This window comes from Zonotrichia leucophrys, chromosome 19, assembly GCF_028769735.1.
Source record: "Zonotrichia leucophrys gambelii isolate GWCS_2022_RI chromosome 19, RI_Zleu_2.0, whole genome shotgun sequence".
NCBI lineage: Eukaryota > Metazoa > Chordata > Aves > Passeriformes > Passerellidae > Zonotrichia > Zonotrichia leucophrys.
The window spans coordinates 7,346,785-7,362,783 of record NC_088188.1 but is presented as its reverse complement, the minus strand read 5'-3'; the positions used below and the strand labels follow the sequence as shown (position 1 = coordinate 7,362,783).

General features: G+C 49.6%; 1 protein-coding gene across 2 annotated transcripts; it reads left to right on the top strand.

Annotated features, from left to right (window-relative positions):
* The first annotated feature begins 883 nt into the window (after positions 1-883).
* Positions 884-15,268, top strand: NUFIP2 (nuclear FMR1 interacting protein 2). 2 transcript variants are annotated; one of them, XM_064729043.1, is made up of 5 exons: positions 884-1,155; positions 3,963-5,678; positions 13,315-13,347; positions 13,913-13,967; positions 14,577-15,268. In XM_064729043.1, the coding sequence occupies exons 1-4, from the start codon at positions 972-974 to the stop codon at positions 13,963-13,965; spliced, it is 1,986 nt and encodes a 661-aa protein (XP_064585113.1). In that variant the 5' UTR covers positions 884-971; the 3' UTR covers positions 13,966-13,967; positions 14,577-15,268. The 2 variants fall into 2 exon arrangements, with proteins under 2 accessions (XP_064585113.1, XP_064585112.1); XM_064729042.1 differs by lacking the exon at positions 14,577-15,268 and adding an exon at positions 14,266-14,387 and having other exon boundaries at positions 890-1,155.
* The last annotated feature ends 731 nt before the right edge of the window (positions 15,269-15,999 follow it).

Genomic DNA, 15,999 nt, shown 5'->3' with positions numbered 1-15,999 from the left:
CGGAACAGCAGTTGAATGTCTTGCCCTCCTGCAGTGGAGGAGCAGAGGCGTGAGTTCAGGTCATTTAGCTGCCACCACCCCCCCTCGGAACATGCTCCAGTGGGGGTAATCAGAGATTGAAATTGTATGAAATCTGTTACAAATTCTGTCAAGTTTCAAGAGTTCTCCTCCTTACACTCTCGGGCTTCCCCATCAACCTTTGATTTTTGTTAAGCATCAATTAAACCTCCCGTGCTTCTCTCGGAGGTGGACAGGTGCATTTGTCGAGCCCACCTTTCCCGGCCCGGCTGGGTCTGTGCGGAGAGCGGCGGGTCCGCCCGGGCGGCTGCGGGTGGAGCCCTGGAGCCGGCTGAGCTCCGGCTGCCGCGGGAGCGCTGCAGCTCGGCCCGGCAGCGATCCGGGGCGCTGCTGCTGCTGGGAGCCCGGCCGCTCTCGGTGCTCACATCCCTGCCTAGATCCCCTCCGCTGGGGCCGTTCCAACCCTCTCCGCCTGCCCCGGGGCGCGGTTCACCCGCTCCATGACGGCAAAACGCGGCTTTGCGGCATGCCGGGCAGCCCTCCTCCCGGTGACCCTGCGCTGAAACCCCCCCGGGGCCGCACGCCGCTCCCCGCCGGTTATGGAACGCTCCAACGGCGAGGGCCGGGAACGGAGGCGGCTCGGCCGCGGCCGCTCATTCCGGCTCTGCCGCGCTAGCACGGGGAGGGGGCAAAGCGCGCCCGTCCCCGGCAGCCTCACCTGCCGCTGGCCCGGGGAGGGGGCGGCCGGGCGGGTCCGCGCTGGCCGGGCCGGCTCTCCCCCGGCCGCGGTGCGGCGGGGCGGGGCGGGGGGCGGGCGCGGCGGCGCCGCTCGCTGATTGCAGGGCGGGCGCTGCCAGTCCGCCGCCTCCCCCGCGCCAGCCGCGTCCCCGCGCCGGAGCCGCACGGCCCAGCAGCGAGCGCCCAGCCCGGCCCGGCCCCGCCAGCCGCCCCCCATGGAGGAGCAGCCCCACCACCACCATCACCACCACCACTATTACTACTACGGGCACCACCACCACCACCCGCAGAGCGCCTACCTGCCGCCGCCCGACGGCCGAGCCCAGCCTAAGCCGCCGCTCCGCCACGAGCACAAGCACGGCGGCCCGCAGCACACGGAGGCGCCGAAGCGGAGACCAGGTTGGAGCGGGCAGCGGGACGGGGCCTGTGACCTTCGCGGGGCGGCGGCGGGGCCCCCCTTCTCTCCCTCCTCCTCCTCCTCCGCCGCCGCCTCCCCCGGCCCGGCTCGAAGCTTCTCCGCCGCGCTGGGGCCGCTTCCTGTCCGCCATGTTGGGGCTGCGGGAGCCGCGGGCCCGCCGGCACCGCCGCCCGCCGGCACGTGGGGCCGGGCCGCGCTGCCCCCGCCGGCCGGGCCCCGGGGGCGCGGGGGGGCGCGGGGGGCGGCCGGCGATTGATGAGCGCCAGGATCAATGAGTCAGAGCAGGCGGAGGGGCCCGGCCCCGCCGGCGGCGGCGGGAGGCGGCGCGGCCCTGCCCGGCCCGGCCCAGGGCGCTCGGCCGCCTCCTCCCCGCCGGGGCCGGGGCTGCGGCCCCCGGGCCGGGCCGAGCCGCCGCCGGCCGGGCGGCAGCGCCGCAGAGGCGGTGGCCGGTCAGCTGCGCGGGGGGAGCCGATCCCGGGCAGGACCGGAGCCCCCGCCGCGTTCCTGGGGGCTCCCCGGCTCCAGCAATCCCTCTGGGTGGTTTCTGCGGGGTCACAGCGAGTGCGTGGCCGCCAGCCGGCCCGAGTGCCGCGTACATTTTTTTTTTTTCCTTCCCTTGAATTTTCCTTTTACATAACGAGGAGGGAGGTGGGAGGGGGCCTGGAAGCAGCGGAGCGGGGTCGGCAGTGCCCCATGTGCAGCCTGGGCAGGCAGGGAGGGACTTGATCGGGCACACGCTAAAATAAGTTACCGAGCAAAAATAAGTTGAGAAGTCATTTCACTGTTTGCAGCGTGCCCAGGGTTTTAATGTGTGCCTAGGCTGGCACCCCTCCCTTCCCAGCTCTGAAACGGTTTGTGAGCTTGCCAGATCCTCTTCACCTGTTCTTACCATCTTGGGTTTTTCCCTCTCCCCTAAATTTTGGTTGCTGCACCTCCGTGTCCAGGCCAAGGCCAGCTGTGCCAAATGTTGATTTGGAGAAAACTCAGGCAGCTGAGCTGTGAATGCTTGAGAATTGGAACTAGAAACTGCTGACACACTGACTTACTGAAATGGATTTTGTTCTTCATTTTATTCTTTCACTCCTCATCTGCAATGGTCTTATGACCACTCTTATTGTTTTGTTTCATTAACAAGTGGTGTCAGAAGTCTTGAGTCATACAAGGTCAGCTGTAACACTGCTCTTGAGAAGGCTTCCTCTTCATAGTTTTCCTGAAATACTTCATTTTAGGGGATCCCACCGTTCTAGTTCTCTCTGGGGTGAAGTATTTATGGTTAAATTTCTTAACAACATATTTGAAAGTTATAGTGGAAGTTGTGGTGGTTACAGATACTTGCATGTAGTAAAATCCTTTTTGATCCCCCTCGGCAAACTCAGTTGTGGAATTTCTGTAAAGATTCCTACAAGGATTCTTGTGTTCCCGACTTGCACAGAACTTGAGCTGTTACATCTGCCAGACATCTGAGGCTCCAGGATGTGAGGGTAACAATGATTTTTTAGTTACAGCAGTTAATTTCAACAACATCAGCAACAACAAAAACATTCTTCTCCCAAGCTGGAGTTTTGCCCGCTCCAGTTGTTGAGGGACTCCCTCTGTGTGCTGACTCGGTGCCACCGTGGCTGCAGATGGAGCCTGAGGTGGGTCGGTGGCTGTGGGGGAAGGAGGACGGATGAGTCAGAGGAGCAGCGGGTGCAGGAGGGGTCCCTGTGCAGCTGGACTGTGTTGGTGGAGCAGGGCACGGTGTGCTCTCCCCATCTCCAGCGCTTCTCCTGGGGCTTTGGCCAGGGTCCTCGAAAGCAGCAGGCCTCTGGCCAGAGGTGTTTAAAAAGGAAAAAACAAAAGAGGAAGTTGGGGTGGTTCAGTGTGGGCTGTCCTGGGCTTCCATTGCACTCCCAGAACCATGGGACCTTTAGTAAACTTCAGAAGGGAAGAGTAAAGCTCAGTCTACAGCGCAATCTCATGGTTTTATGAGTGAAACCCCAAGCAAATGCTTTATTTCTTGGGTCTCAGGCTCATACCAGCTCTCCTGGGGACTCTGAAATACAAGTTTTTCAGTGGGGAAGAGACCCATTGCTGGTGGCATTAGAAGGGCCTTGCAGGGATGCATTTCTCTGTCACCTTTGCAGTGCTCAGGAGCGTATGTAGGGAGGTGCTGGTCACTATCCTGAAATATTTTCATCCCTATCTTCCAGCTGGACTTGCACATGTCCTTTTGGAAATACTGTGCTTTTTTTCCCCCACTCCTTTACTGAGATGGCATTTGGGAGGAGGGTGGGAAGGAGGACTGCTGGTGTTGCAGGCCCAGGAGCTGATGGAGATATGGCAGCAGTTGTCCCTTGTTCACAGTGTGTATCCTGAACCTCCACAGATCTTGTCACAAAGGCAGTGGATCCCGCTGTCTTGAAGCATCCTGGGAATTAATTTTTTCCTCTCTGTGACCTGGAAATAGTAGCTGATGAAATAGCTTTCCAGCTTGCCAGTGATCTTCAGTACAGTATATTTTCCTGGCATAGTATCTGTATTTTCTTTTGCTTTGTTATGTTATCTGTGTGTCACTCAGTTATGCGGGAGGCAGTCATGGCTGGTCCTTCCTGCTTAACCCTTCTTGCTGTGCGTTCCAGCAAATAAATTTATGCAGCTTTACCTCAGAGACTAGATATTTTCCTATTTTAAAATGTCTGCACGAGGAAACTGGATATGTTTGGGGCTGACTGCAGCTTTCTGCAATGACAAGTCTAACATTTCACATTCTAATTCTTGCCTTTTGCTGTTTTTGGCTTCCCTCTAGGCTACGGAGAGCTGAATGGTAACGCAGGAGAGCGAGAAGTGTCCCTGAAGGGCCTGTGCTCTGATGAAGCCACCACCCCAGGATCCAGGGTCCCCAATGGCAGCCAGCAGCTCGTAGATCCTAATGTCACCCCAAAGCAGACTGTGAAGGCCGGTGCTTTGGGGAAAGCTGGAATCAAAACCAAGAACTTCATTCAGAAAAATAGCATGGACAAAAAGAATGAGAAGTCCTACGAAAACAAACACAGAGAAAGCCAGTCCTCAGACAAGCCAGAGGGAGTGTCTATCCCCAACGGCGTGGTGACCAACAATTCCAGCTACATCACAAATGGCTACGTAGGCAAAGGGGCCGACAACGATGGCAGCGGCTCCGAGAGTGGATATACCACGCCTAAAAAAAGGAAAGGCAGGCGCAACAGTGCCAAGGGTTGTGAGAACTTGAATCTCGTACAGGACAAAATAATGCAGCAGGAGGTCAGCGCACCAACCTTGAAACAGGAACTTGAGAGTTTCAAGCCTGATTATAGTGAACAAAAGGGGAACCGAATTGAAAATACTAAGCCTGTTTGGAAATATGAGGCTGGGGCTGGTGGAGCAGGCAGGGGGAAGCCTGGGCTCGGGGATGTACCGCGGAAAAACTCTGATGCCAAACCTGGGATTAGCAGCAAGAAGTTTGATGACCGGCCCAAAGGGAAGCACGCATCGTCGGCTACGTCTAAAGAGGACTCATGGACCTTGTTTAAACCACCCCCAGTTTTTCCAGTGGACAATAGCAGTGCTAAAATTGTTCCCAAAATTAGTTATGCAAGTAAAGTTAAAGAAAACCTCAACAAAGCAGCTCAAACCCCCTCCACGTCATCCTCATCGTCTTCATCATCTGCTGGGGAAACTCAGGCCCAGACATCATCAAGTCGACTGTCCCAAGTCCCCATGTCTGCTATGAAATCTGTCACTTCTGCCAGCTTCTCCAACGGGCCAATCCTTGCTGGGACTGATGGAAGTGTGTATTCCCCAGGGGCCCAGCCACTGCTCTCCACTGCTGCTAGTACTGTACCATCGACCTCCTCCTCTGAGTCTGTACCCCAGGACATGAGTACAACTTCGACAGCCCTCGAACAAAAGAAATCTGGCCTTTTTATCTACCCTTCAAATATGCAAACTGTGCTCCTGGGGACAGCGCAAGTCGATTTCCCTTCACAGACGAATCAGCAGAACCTGGGGGATATCTTCCAGAATCAGTGGGGCTTGTCTTTCATAAACGAGCCCAGTGCTGGACCTGAAACCGTTGTGGGGAAATCTGCGGATAATCAGTTAATGGAAGTGACATTTCAAGGGGAATATCCTGCCACTTTGGTTTCACAGTGTCCTGAAATCATTCCCTCGGGAACTGAACAACCTGTGTTTCCTAAGGCTTATGAGCTGGATAAACGGACTAGCCCTCAAATTCTTAGTGCTGTTCTTAAGCCTGGGACTGCTGTTGAGGGTGGTGTCTTAGCCTTGGAGTCGCATCACACAGGTGACCTACAAAAGGCAGACACCGGTAGCCAAGGTGCTTTAGTGTTTCTTTCAAAAGACTATGAAGTAGAGAATCCTCTGGCCTCTCCTACGAACAATTTGCTAGCCTCCGCCAAAGAACAGAGGTACCAGAGAGGCCTAGAAAGGAAAGATAGCTGGGGTTCTTTTGACCTGAGGGCTGCTATTCTATATCACACTAAAGGTAATGGCTTCATTTGCTGCCTAAGGGCGTTCTCTTCTTTTATTTTTATTCTCTTTTATTTTTAGAAGTGCAATATTCTAACATGGTATGTTCCTTCCAGCAATTCTAATTGTTTTAAAAATGACCCTTTTCTTTGCTTGCATATCCTCTCATGGCAATAACGGTCTGGGGAAGTTACTCAAAGGGTTGTTTAATTAATGTTAAGAGGTATTTGTTTCCCTGTTCCCGCGGACAAGCATGAGTGATGTTGAGAGAGATGATACTTAGCAGGTCCTCGTGAGCCACTGAGCATTGGAAGGAGTTAAATGTGTGGTTTCAGCTGCTCTGTTCCAGCTGCACCAGGTGATATTCTGTCGCTGTGAAGGCTTCTTAGTCTGTACTCACACCTCTGCCACCAAAGTGTTGCAGCTTCTCCCCTGGGCAGATCAGACCATGAAATCATGGCTTTGAAGGAAGAAGAAATTATTCCTACGACTGTAGGTGTGATTTATTTTTTTAAGTGTGCCCCACACACACTTTTTCCCTGCCCCTGAGTATTATGGCAGCAGCAAGACCAATCTTCTCTTATCAGCTCCTCTGTGAGCTGCAGATTGAATTCTCTCCTTGTCTTTGTAGGCCACATCTTTCAGATGATTTTATTGCTTTCATGGAGTCCTTTGTAGTCCAGCTCCCTTTTTTTTTTTTTTTTTTGAGATTGAAATGACTCAGACACGATACAGACACTTTAAAATGGGAACGAAGAGAGGGAAGCCTGTGGCATGGCTTGCTTTCTGCTTTAGCCTCAGCCCCAGAAGTGTGAGGACTTGAGGCAGTGTTTGGCTTTTGGTGCTGGCTCAGTGTTAGCAGGAGCCTGGTTGGGTGTTCCCTTTTGTCACAGTGTTATTTTCTCACTCTTGACCAACACTGGGGCAGTTCCTTTTTCTGAGCCCCTTTCCTCTCCCTGCACCCCTCTCCCCTGAAGGGAGCAAGACGATCATGTTTTTTTGTTTAGTATTCCACATGCGCATAGGCATAATATCTTCCTCCCCTCTGCAGAGGGTGGCTGCTTGGCTTTGGCAAATTTGCTCTTTTCACCCTCTGCAAAGTTCAGGAATTACCACTTCACAGAGTCTGTATGGCATAAACTCGAATGCCTTCCTGTAACAGTAACAAGCCCAGTCATTTAAAAATAATAACTCCAAATATTTTTTCCAGGTCATCTCCCTCTCAAGATGTTAACATTTCAAACTCTAGTATTCTTGAGAACAGTGCTCATCAATTGATTTTATCTGGGTCCTCTCCCTTCTGCTCAGTTTATTCCAGCATTAAAGCAGGCTTTCTAGTCTTGTTTTTTTGTGTCTGCTTGCAGTTTAAATCCCAACTTCCCATCAGAAAGCATAACATGGAAGAAAATCCTCGGTGATCTTTTTCTTAATTTTGCAAATATTCCCTAGACTTCAGTTTGTCTCTCTGTTGTTAGCCTGAACTTGTGGAGCAGCAATTGTGCTGCCAGCAAGGCTCATCAGCTCTCCCATTCTCACTTGCTGTGAAAGGCAGACCTCAGTGAAACAATAGGAACAACAGGAAAATAAAGAACACTCCCATCCCCTGTCCTCTCAAGGAGGTGTTAACTTCAAAGCCTGGCTGCGTGGAGCTCTTCTAAACACAGGAGTTAATTACATTTGTTGGCAAGAATGGCCACTTAAAGCACCCGTTAAAATACTGTTCTCTGCTCTTCTTCTGCATGTGAATGGTCTTGCTTTGAGCATCCTGAGCAAACATCCTCATGATGGCCCGGGGATACCCGATCCTGCCCCAGCACTCATCTCTGCTGATTTCTTTTTCACGTTATGTATGTGCCATCTTCAGGGTGTTACTTAGGGGTAAAAGATGATGGCTGTTTCTAATCAGCATTGTCATTAATGCCCTGATGGGGTGCTCCAAACACCTCGGGCTTATCTTTCTCCTATTTAGTGGTCAAAAGCTTTCCAAAAAAAGAGATCAGGCCAGGTCTTAGTACTTTTGTAATGATGGTGGGGGTTGCATTTCATCCGTGGGGTGAGATGGGTTAAGGGATATTTGGAGGGAAGGTGCCTCCTGTCCTCCCTTCATGGCCGTGGCCCTGCAGCAGAGCCCACCGTGTGCTGTGAAATGTCTCAAAAACAGAATTGTGGGATCTGTTTGCAGGACAGCAGTGCCAGAGCCCACCCTGGCTGTGAAACGCCTCAAAAGCAGAGCTGTGGGGTGTGATTGCAGGACAGCAGTGCGGGGGTTAATTCCCACACTGTGCTCTCCGTTTATCTTGGGCTCTTTTCCTGAGGTCCAGCTCCAAGCCAGCCGGTTCCTCTGCAGTAGGAAAAGAGCGATTTCACTCGGTTCCTTTTCACGATTTGCCTTTTCCTCCTTGCTGGGGAGAGCCTGTGGCTTTGCCTGGATCGGTGTTAGGGCATTCCAGGCCCTCAGACTGTTTGGTTTTGATTTTGAGAATCTCGTGAACTTCTCCCTCTCAGATTGATCTGTTTGCTGTTGAGCAAAGTCTGGGTAGTTTGATCTTTGCATCTGCCCTGCCCTTGGGGTTATGAACACAGAGAGAAACGATCACAGGACAAGGACGGGGTGAGTGTGGAGTCCTGGTGTGTTCCCTACCCTGAGCTCCAGGTTTTAGTGCAAGGATGAAGCTCTGGGGGTTGCAGAGGAGAATGAGTGTGAGTGGTTGCAGTGCTTTGAATGTCACAAATGTGCACACTCTGTCTTGCACTGTTTGTGCCTGCAGTTGTGACCAGGTTGTGTGGATCCTCATCCTGGACTGTAAATTTCTCTGGGAAAGCCTCCAGCTTAGTCAGTAGCTTTGTTCCAGCAAACCAGGCTTTCCTGTGCGTGGTTTGCCCAGCAACTGCACAGGACATTATAAACTGTAATTGCTTCACGGCTTCCCCGTGGAAAGATGGATGGAGGAGGTGGCACCCAGAGAGAGCTGGCTCTGGTGCAGTGCTCCTGTACCTCAGCACAGTGTCCCTGAGTGCTGCCAGGGCTGGGTGGCTGCAGAGCACAGCGAGCTCCTGCTGCAGGATTCCTGTGTTCCTTTGCCTGTACCCTGACTGCTTTTCCTCCAGAGCACTGGGAACATTCAGGCAAGGATGATGATGCACTCTCTTGTTCTTCTGGGAAACTTTTCCTGATGGTTTCATTGTACCCCTGCTCCATGCCTTGCTTCTTTTCTTTTTCCCCCCCGCTCTCTTTAAAGGGCAGAAAGACTCCCTTGATCATCTGATGTGCCTGAGTGTAAAACACAATCCTTCAACGTGGCTGCCTTCACTGACAGCCCGTGCTGCCTGCAGTTTGTGGTGGTGCCTTGAAACGCTCAGGAGTGACAGATCTGATTTACCAAGGGAGATCTGATGTAGCTCAGCCCTGGTGGGCCTGCTCTGGATGTGCTTGGAGACAGGGATGGGCTTCACATGGAGACTGGGAAGGCCAGGAAGGAGTGATGCTCTCATTTCAAGTCATTGTCCCCTGTCTAGGTTAGAAGTTGAACTTCTGCCTTGGTGTGGCATTGCCAAAATCCTTATCTTTTTTGAGGTAAAACTGATTCTTGCAGATATTTTGCTCCTTCAGATAAGGAGGCTGAGTGTATGTCTGCTTTGCTTGCATCGAAACCAGCATCTTCTTTTACTGCTTTAGTCCTTCTTTTAAAGACAGCTGGATGAAGCACTTCATATCAGAATAATTGTCAACACTTTGGAGAATTTTGTCATATTCAGGCAATTGCAGTCTTCCAGGCCAGGCTGTCACTAGCACTGAGCTCTAGATGGCAAGCTTTGTGGTGGGAAGCTCAATAATTTGCTTGTCCTGAGCTAAAAAGCAAATAATTGAGGCCTCCAGCTCAGCTGCACAGCAGCAAAGACCACATGGGTGGAGGAGAGGGAACTGCAGGGTTTCCCTTGTTCTTGCCCCTGAATTTCTGCCTGTGCTGCTGCTTTGTTCCTTCTGAGCACCTCGGTTGCAGCAGCAGCAGCATCTCTGCTTGCATGAAGAAGCAGGAGAGCAGCATGGAAAATAGAGCAAGGCAGCGTGGGCCAGCCAGGAGTGGCGTTCGCCGGAATGGTGAACTGGGTCAGAAGAAATAGCAGAGCTGTGAATTCAGCAATTTTCATCCTTTACATCAGGAGAGGGGGGGAAAAAAAGCCTTGGTTTCCCATCCCCCCCTTGGTGGGAAGGGGTTTGAGCTCGCTCTGTTGGTTATGGCCTTGTGGGGCTTGGGCTGTGGGGCAAAAGCTGATTTAATTCTCCTTCCAGTCCCTGCTCTTTCCAGTTGTCAGGATGAGTGTATGCTGTACAGCCATGAGTCTCCACAGCATGCAGTACTTATTCTTTCCTTTGTTTCCAAGGAAATCCCTATACTTAATCATTGTCCTGCAGGTGCAAACAGCAAACATCAGACAAAAATGGTCCCTTCTTGTTATTTCTTTACTGTTGTATTTTAGGGACAATTTTGGGATTTATAAGGACAGTGAAGTAGTAGCATGGCATTGTGCAGACACTTCTGTTTGCAGGGGGTGCCTCTCTACCAAGGAAAATGTGTATAAAAGTGCCTGTCTTAGCAAGTTATTTCAGAAACACTTTTTTCCCCTCCAAGGTTCCGTACCAGTCCTGCTGTAAAGTTTATTGACCTATGAGGAATCCCAGCGCAATTCACCAGAGTGTGCCTTAGTCCTTTCCTGACATCAAAGCTTTCCCCCAGTGACCCTTTGTTTCAGTGATAGTCCCCAGAAAAAGTGGTTTAGGTGGACGTGGCTGGGCCTGTCTGCCCCAGGCAGTTCCTCAGCAAACCATCAGCCTGAGGGCTGTGGAAAAGCCAGCTAATTGTAAAGAAATATCCTGGAAAAGAAGAGGTTGGAAAGGGCACAGGAGGTGACCTCGTTCTGCCCCTGGGTTGGAGCAGGGCTGGCTTTGATGCTGGGTTGTGCAAGGATTTGTTGGTGGCATTTTCTCCAGCTGGGTTGGAGTCCACTGGAGAAGAGAGTTTGGTGTTTCCCCAGCCCCATGTCTGGTTTTGGGAGTGGTGGCTCCTGTTGGGCAGGAAAGCAGCAGTTCTGGGGCAGTATCTGAGAGACTGGACAGGGGCTGGTGGTGAGGATGCCCCTGTTCTCATGCAGGGTGAGCAGCTGTAGGAGTCCTTTGCTTAAACTCACTCTTGGAAGCTTTATCCAGGGAAAAGGCTCAAGAAAAGAGCTGTGAGCTCCAAGAAGGAGGGCTGAAAGCAGGCTTGGGGCCTCCTGCATGCCCAGTTCTTGGGGGCTGTCTTTCCTTCTGCTTGGCTGGAGCCAGGCATTGGGCAGCAGTGGCTCTGCTGGGCTGCCTGGTCACCCTGTGACAGTGGCCATGCATTTGTCACAGTGCCTTTTGTCAGTCACAGGTGATCACAGCCTCGAGCTGGCAGGAAAACTTAGCTGTATTACCAAGTAAAGCAGAATAAATAATACCATTCCATTTTAAGATGGCAGAAATTCCTTTTTCCCCTAGTTTTGTGCTGTAGTTAGCCTGGAACTTTTCTTTTCCCTTGTGAGGTTGTGTCACTTGGTCAGTGTGCTTTAACCTGTGCTGTCCCCTGTCCCTGTGCTGCCAGGTGGAGGGGAGGACCTTGCTCTGCTGGTGGCAGGTGATATTTAGTAAGAGCTGTTATTGCATTGTTTGCTGATGGTCTTTGGTTTTGTAGCTTGTTCCTGCTGAGCATCTGCCAGCCAGTGTGTCCAGGTGTCTGGGATGTCCAGGACACTTTACACCACCCTCCCTTTCTGAAGGAGGAGAAGGGAAATTGAAGTCTGAAATGGCTTAGATTTGTTATTTTTTTTTTAAACAGAGTTTTGTCAACTTAGTAATTTTTTGGTATGTTCTTAACAGTATCTCTGTTTGTATGTCTGTATATCTGTCCTATTGTCAGATACTCTTTAATACATGGAGTTCACATTCTTGTGGTGTCCAGAGCAGTTAAAGCCAAATGAGGTGCACAAGACAATGGTCTGTGCATGGGGATGTGGTGGTGGGTGGTGCTTCAGCTCTGCCTTGTATTTCATGCTCAAGCATTGCTCGAATGTGCAGGAACCAACAACTGGAGAGTAGTTTTCTGTCCTGTGCCTTTGGGGAAAGCTGTTAAAACGGGAGATGTTCTTTAGCTGCTAGGAAATGATGCATCAAACTGCGCTGAATGGAAAACTCACTCCACAGGAGGTAATTTTAGTAGCTGGTTCATTTTACTTCAGGGGAATCTGCATCTGGCAGATGAGGGAGGCAGTCCCTCACCAGCCTGCTCCTGTCCCTGGGGTGTTAGAGGTTGGCTACTATTCCCAAAGCACTTAGGGCTCCCCAATAGAAGTGCAAAGTGTTGCTGTTACTGTCCTGACGCAAAAATAACAGACCTCGTAAAATTTTGTCAGGGCCTTCCTTACAAAAGGCTTAATTGTGCAAGGAGGGCTGGCAATATTTATTTGCATGCAATTTCCTGCCCCAGGGAGCTGGAGATTGTAGGGGACAAAGGACAGATGAAGGGTTGGAGAAGGGAGGCGATTGATGGAGGTGACACTTGGCACACATCGTGGGTTTTGTAGGGCTTTTTCTCCTTCCTTTCCTGTGCTGGTTAGTTTACTCACTGCCTTGTTTTGTGCTTTACTGCACATCCCATGTGGCCTGATAATTTCTCACCATTCCCTTTTCCTAGCCCCTACCAAGGTCCTGTCACCCTTTCTGGCAGAAAGGAGATTCAAAAGTGGTTCTTGGAAAATTGTGTTCCGACTAATACCCATTTTCTATAATTTTGTCTATTGAACTTGGGCACAGGGTACAGTCAGCATCTTAAAAAATATTCTAGCTCATGGAATTCCAACGTGATAGCAGCTCAAAGTAGTTATTTTGAATGGTTCTCTAAAGATGCATCTTTGTTTGGGGGATATTTTAAAGGGAAGAGCCTTCTGTTTCTCAGCGTTAATGAAAAGAACATTTAACTTTGCTGTTATTTCTTAGGTAAACAAAAGCATGTGCATGTCCAGGGAGAGCTGGGAAGGGTTTGTCTTTAGCCTGCAAAAGTGTTGTAGAGGTAAAGTGTGGGAAGACCTGCAGGGCAGGTGTGTGGAGCATCACACTTTGCTCCTGGACAGTGTTGGCCGCAGCTCTCAGAGATGCTCTCGCAGCTGCAGCCCTTGCCTGGTGCCTCAGCACACACATGCTGTGAACCATGTGCAGCTCGCTGTGTCCAGCACTTCCCATTTCACACTCACTAAGCATCAACTTGGAAAAATCATCTCTCCAGGCTCCTTGTTGAGGCTGTAATGTGCAAAGCAGCGTTGGAGACAGAGTAGTAAAGCCCGAAGTGAGATTGTGATATGTAGGACTGGTGAATGGTGATGACATTTCTGATGCTCAGCTTGGCTCTCTGACCCTTAAGACCATGTTACAGCTATCCCTTTGCCTTTTATTGCTGGATTATTCATGTCAGATTTGTTGTCCTGTGGGCTGGGGCTGTGCTGCTGGGTGGGAGGAGGGTTGGCTCTCTCTGAAAGCCCCAGCACAACTGCCACAGTTGGAAAATTAAAGTGTGTTTGGAGTGGTCTCTAATGGCAGCATCAATCTGCATAATAACAGTGGTCTTCTTTTGCCTCCACAGAAATGGAAGCGGTTTGGAATTTGCAGAAGCAAGGTAAGGATGTTGGAAGGGATAAATGAACCAAGTTGCTCTGTCTGTTGGGAGGGGGGATGAATGAGAGTGGATTGTCTCTGTGTCTGGAGATGCCTGGGTTCAGTTCTTCAGCAGCCCCTGTGGTTTGTAGTCTGAATTTATCTCTGTTTCAGATGGCTGAAAGTCAGGACAAAAAGCTTTGCTATAATGGTGAGCTGCTTGGAGAGAAGCAGAGTCTCTAGGAGAGCAATAAACCCAGTGTCAAATTAGATTTAATGGCTCTTCCTTATGTGTATACAAAATTGCTTTCTATTTCTGGTGCTGGGTGTCGCATCCAATAATAAGTTTTAAATTCTGGTGTATCCCCACAAGTCACCTGAGAGGAGATTTTCTGTGAGAAGAGCTGTATGTGGAGACCTGTGGGGAGCAGCTCTGTTCTGGGGGAGCCAGCCTGGCCTTGGGGTGGCTTGGCAGGAGGGGAGCATCCAAAGGAAAAGTCTGTTAACAGCCAAGTATTTGTGTTTATTTTCAGCCACAGGGCCTGAAAGTAACTTGTCCAAAACTTAGAACTCTGCTTTCTTTCCAGATCCCAAAAGGATAATCACTTATGATGAAGCCATGGATCGCCCGGATCAATGAAGGTAGCAAGACAAGACTGCCTGTTCTAACCTTTCTGCAGCATTTGTGCTGTTCGTGGGGGACAAAAAGGCTTTTATGCTCCTTCTAAATCTTCAGTGCAGCAGAGGAACCATAACTAGAATCACAGGATAATATATACAAATATATATATAGTTATTTAAAAATGGCAACTGAAAGTAATTAGACTTCTTAAGGAATCTGAAAATTTATTTCAACGAGACTACACACGTGATTATTTAATCTCCGGTACTGAATAGATTTTTTTTTTCCATTTTTGTTTTGTTTTGTTTTTGTTTAAAGAGTGAATGCAAGTGATTAAGGAACACAGACTCAATTACAAACCCGGTTTCAAAGTTCCTGCTGTCGTCTACATGGGCAACAGCAACCCACTGGAGAGGCATTTCCACTTGACAAGGTTTCTGTTTCTTGTTCTGTGACTGTAGTGACACACTAATCACAGGGAAATCAGGATGAATCACCATCCTTCATCTCCTCTTTCCCTTCCACCTCCCGTGTTTGGTTTCTTTTTTATTTTTTTTTTCTGATTTGTTTTCCATTGAATGCTGGAGAAACGCCTTGAAGTTTGCAGAGTTTCTTTTTTTTTTTTCCAGAGAATTATAAATCCGCATGTTTTGCCAGGAGTAAAGCAGCAATCCTATGCTGGTGATATTGTCTTAAAAGGATCATTCTGCTGAGGGAAAGATGGTAATACTGCAGTTCTAGGATGCATGGTGAAGTCACACAGTTGACCTGGCTCCTGTTACACGTTGGACTATTGCAACTGAAGAGTTATTTCATTTTAAAAGACAACATGGAAAAATAAGCAATCTGTTTAGGCATTTAATATGGAGAAAAAAAAAACAACAAAAAAAACCCCACTGTTCCCACAGTGTAATGCCATTGTATTACTGGGAGCAAGAAAAAAAAAAAAAGACAAAAAAAACTATCTTCTGCTTTCAACTGTAGGTGCTTCATATTTGCTCTGTCTGTCTCCTAACACTAAATGTGCTGGATTTTTTTCCCATTTTCATTGGAAAACTGAAGAGGAATTGAGTTCTGCTAACTTTCACCCTTCTTGAATTATTTTTTCTCTTAAAAAAATTTCAAAATAACAAAAAAATGAAAAAAGTTTAAAAAAACAAAAAAGAAAAAAATGGGAATTTGAATCCTTTTCAATTTGTCCATAGAACGCCAATGGCTGGGCTTCCTGCCCCTTGGAAATGCTCTTTTATATTTTAATGCAGTCTGTGTATTTCCGGGCTCTGCTTCTAATTATCTCTTAATAAAAATATATTTTATTACAAAAAAAAATGGAGGACTTAGGAATGAAAATAATAATTTTAAAAAATAAAAAAAAAATAATCCCAGGGAAAGGAAAGCTTCCTAGCAGTGGTAGGGAAGGCTGAGCAGAGTGCAGGCTCCAGCTGTGTAACCCCTCTGTCCCATTGCAGCTTGTGTAATGTGTCCCAATTATCTGGGGGTTGGGTAGTTTTTCAGGGTTTTTTTAAAAGGTGGAAAGTTCACAGGGTCCAGTGCAAGAGTAAGAAATGAATAAAGCAGACATGGGTTTGTTGGCCAGCCCCAGCTCCCCATGTACCCAGTGCTCATCGTGGGTGTGGGTGGCCTAATCCTGGCTCTCCAAATCAGCAGCAGTTGGTGTCTCCTAAATAAACTGGACCCTCTGGGGCATTAGGAGGAATAGATAAACCCAAAATTTTGGAATATCCTTTGTGCTTAGATCTGCCATCAAGACATGGGGCTGCTGTCCAGTCACCAGAGGGTCCCACAGGGCTCCATCCTCAGCCCAGCATCTCATTACAGCCTGGGTTCAGGACTCAAAGAGATACTGATTTTACCAACACCCTAAACTGTGAGGAGCTGTTGACACCCTCAAGGGCAGAGAGCCCTCAACAAATTCAAGATGGGCAATCACCAACTGTCTGAAGTTTGCAAGGGCCAGTGTCAGATTCTGCTCCTGGGATGGCAGCCCTGGATGCACTGGGAGGCTGGAGAGCAGCACCATGAAAGGGAGCT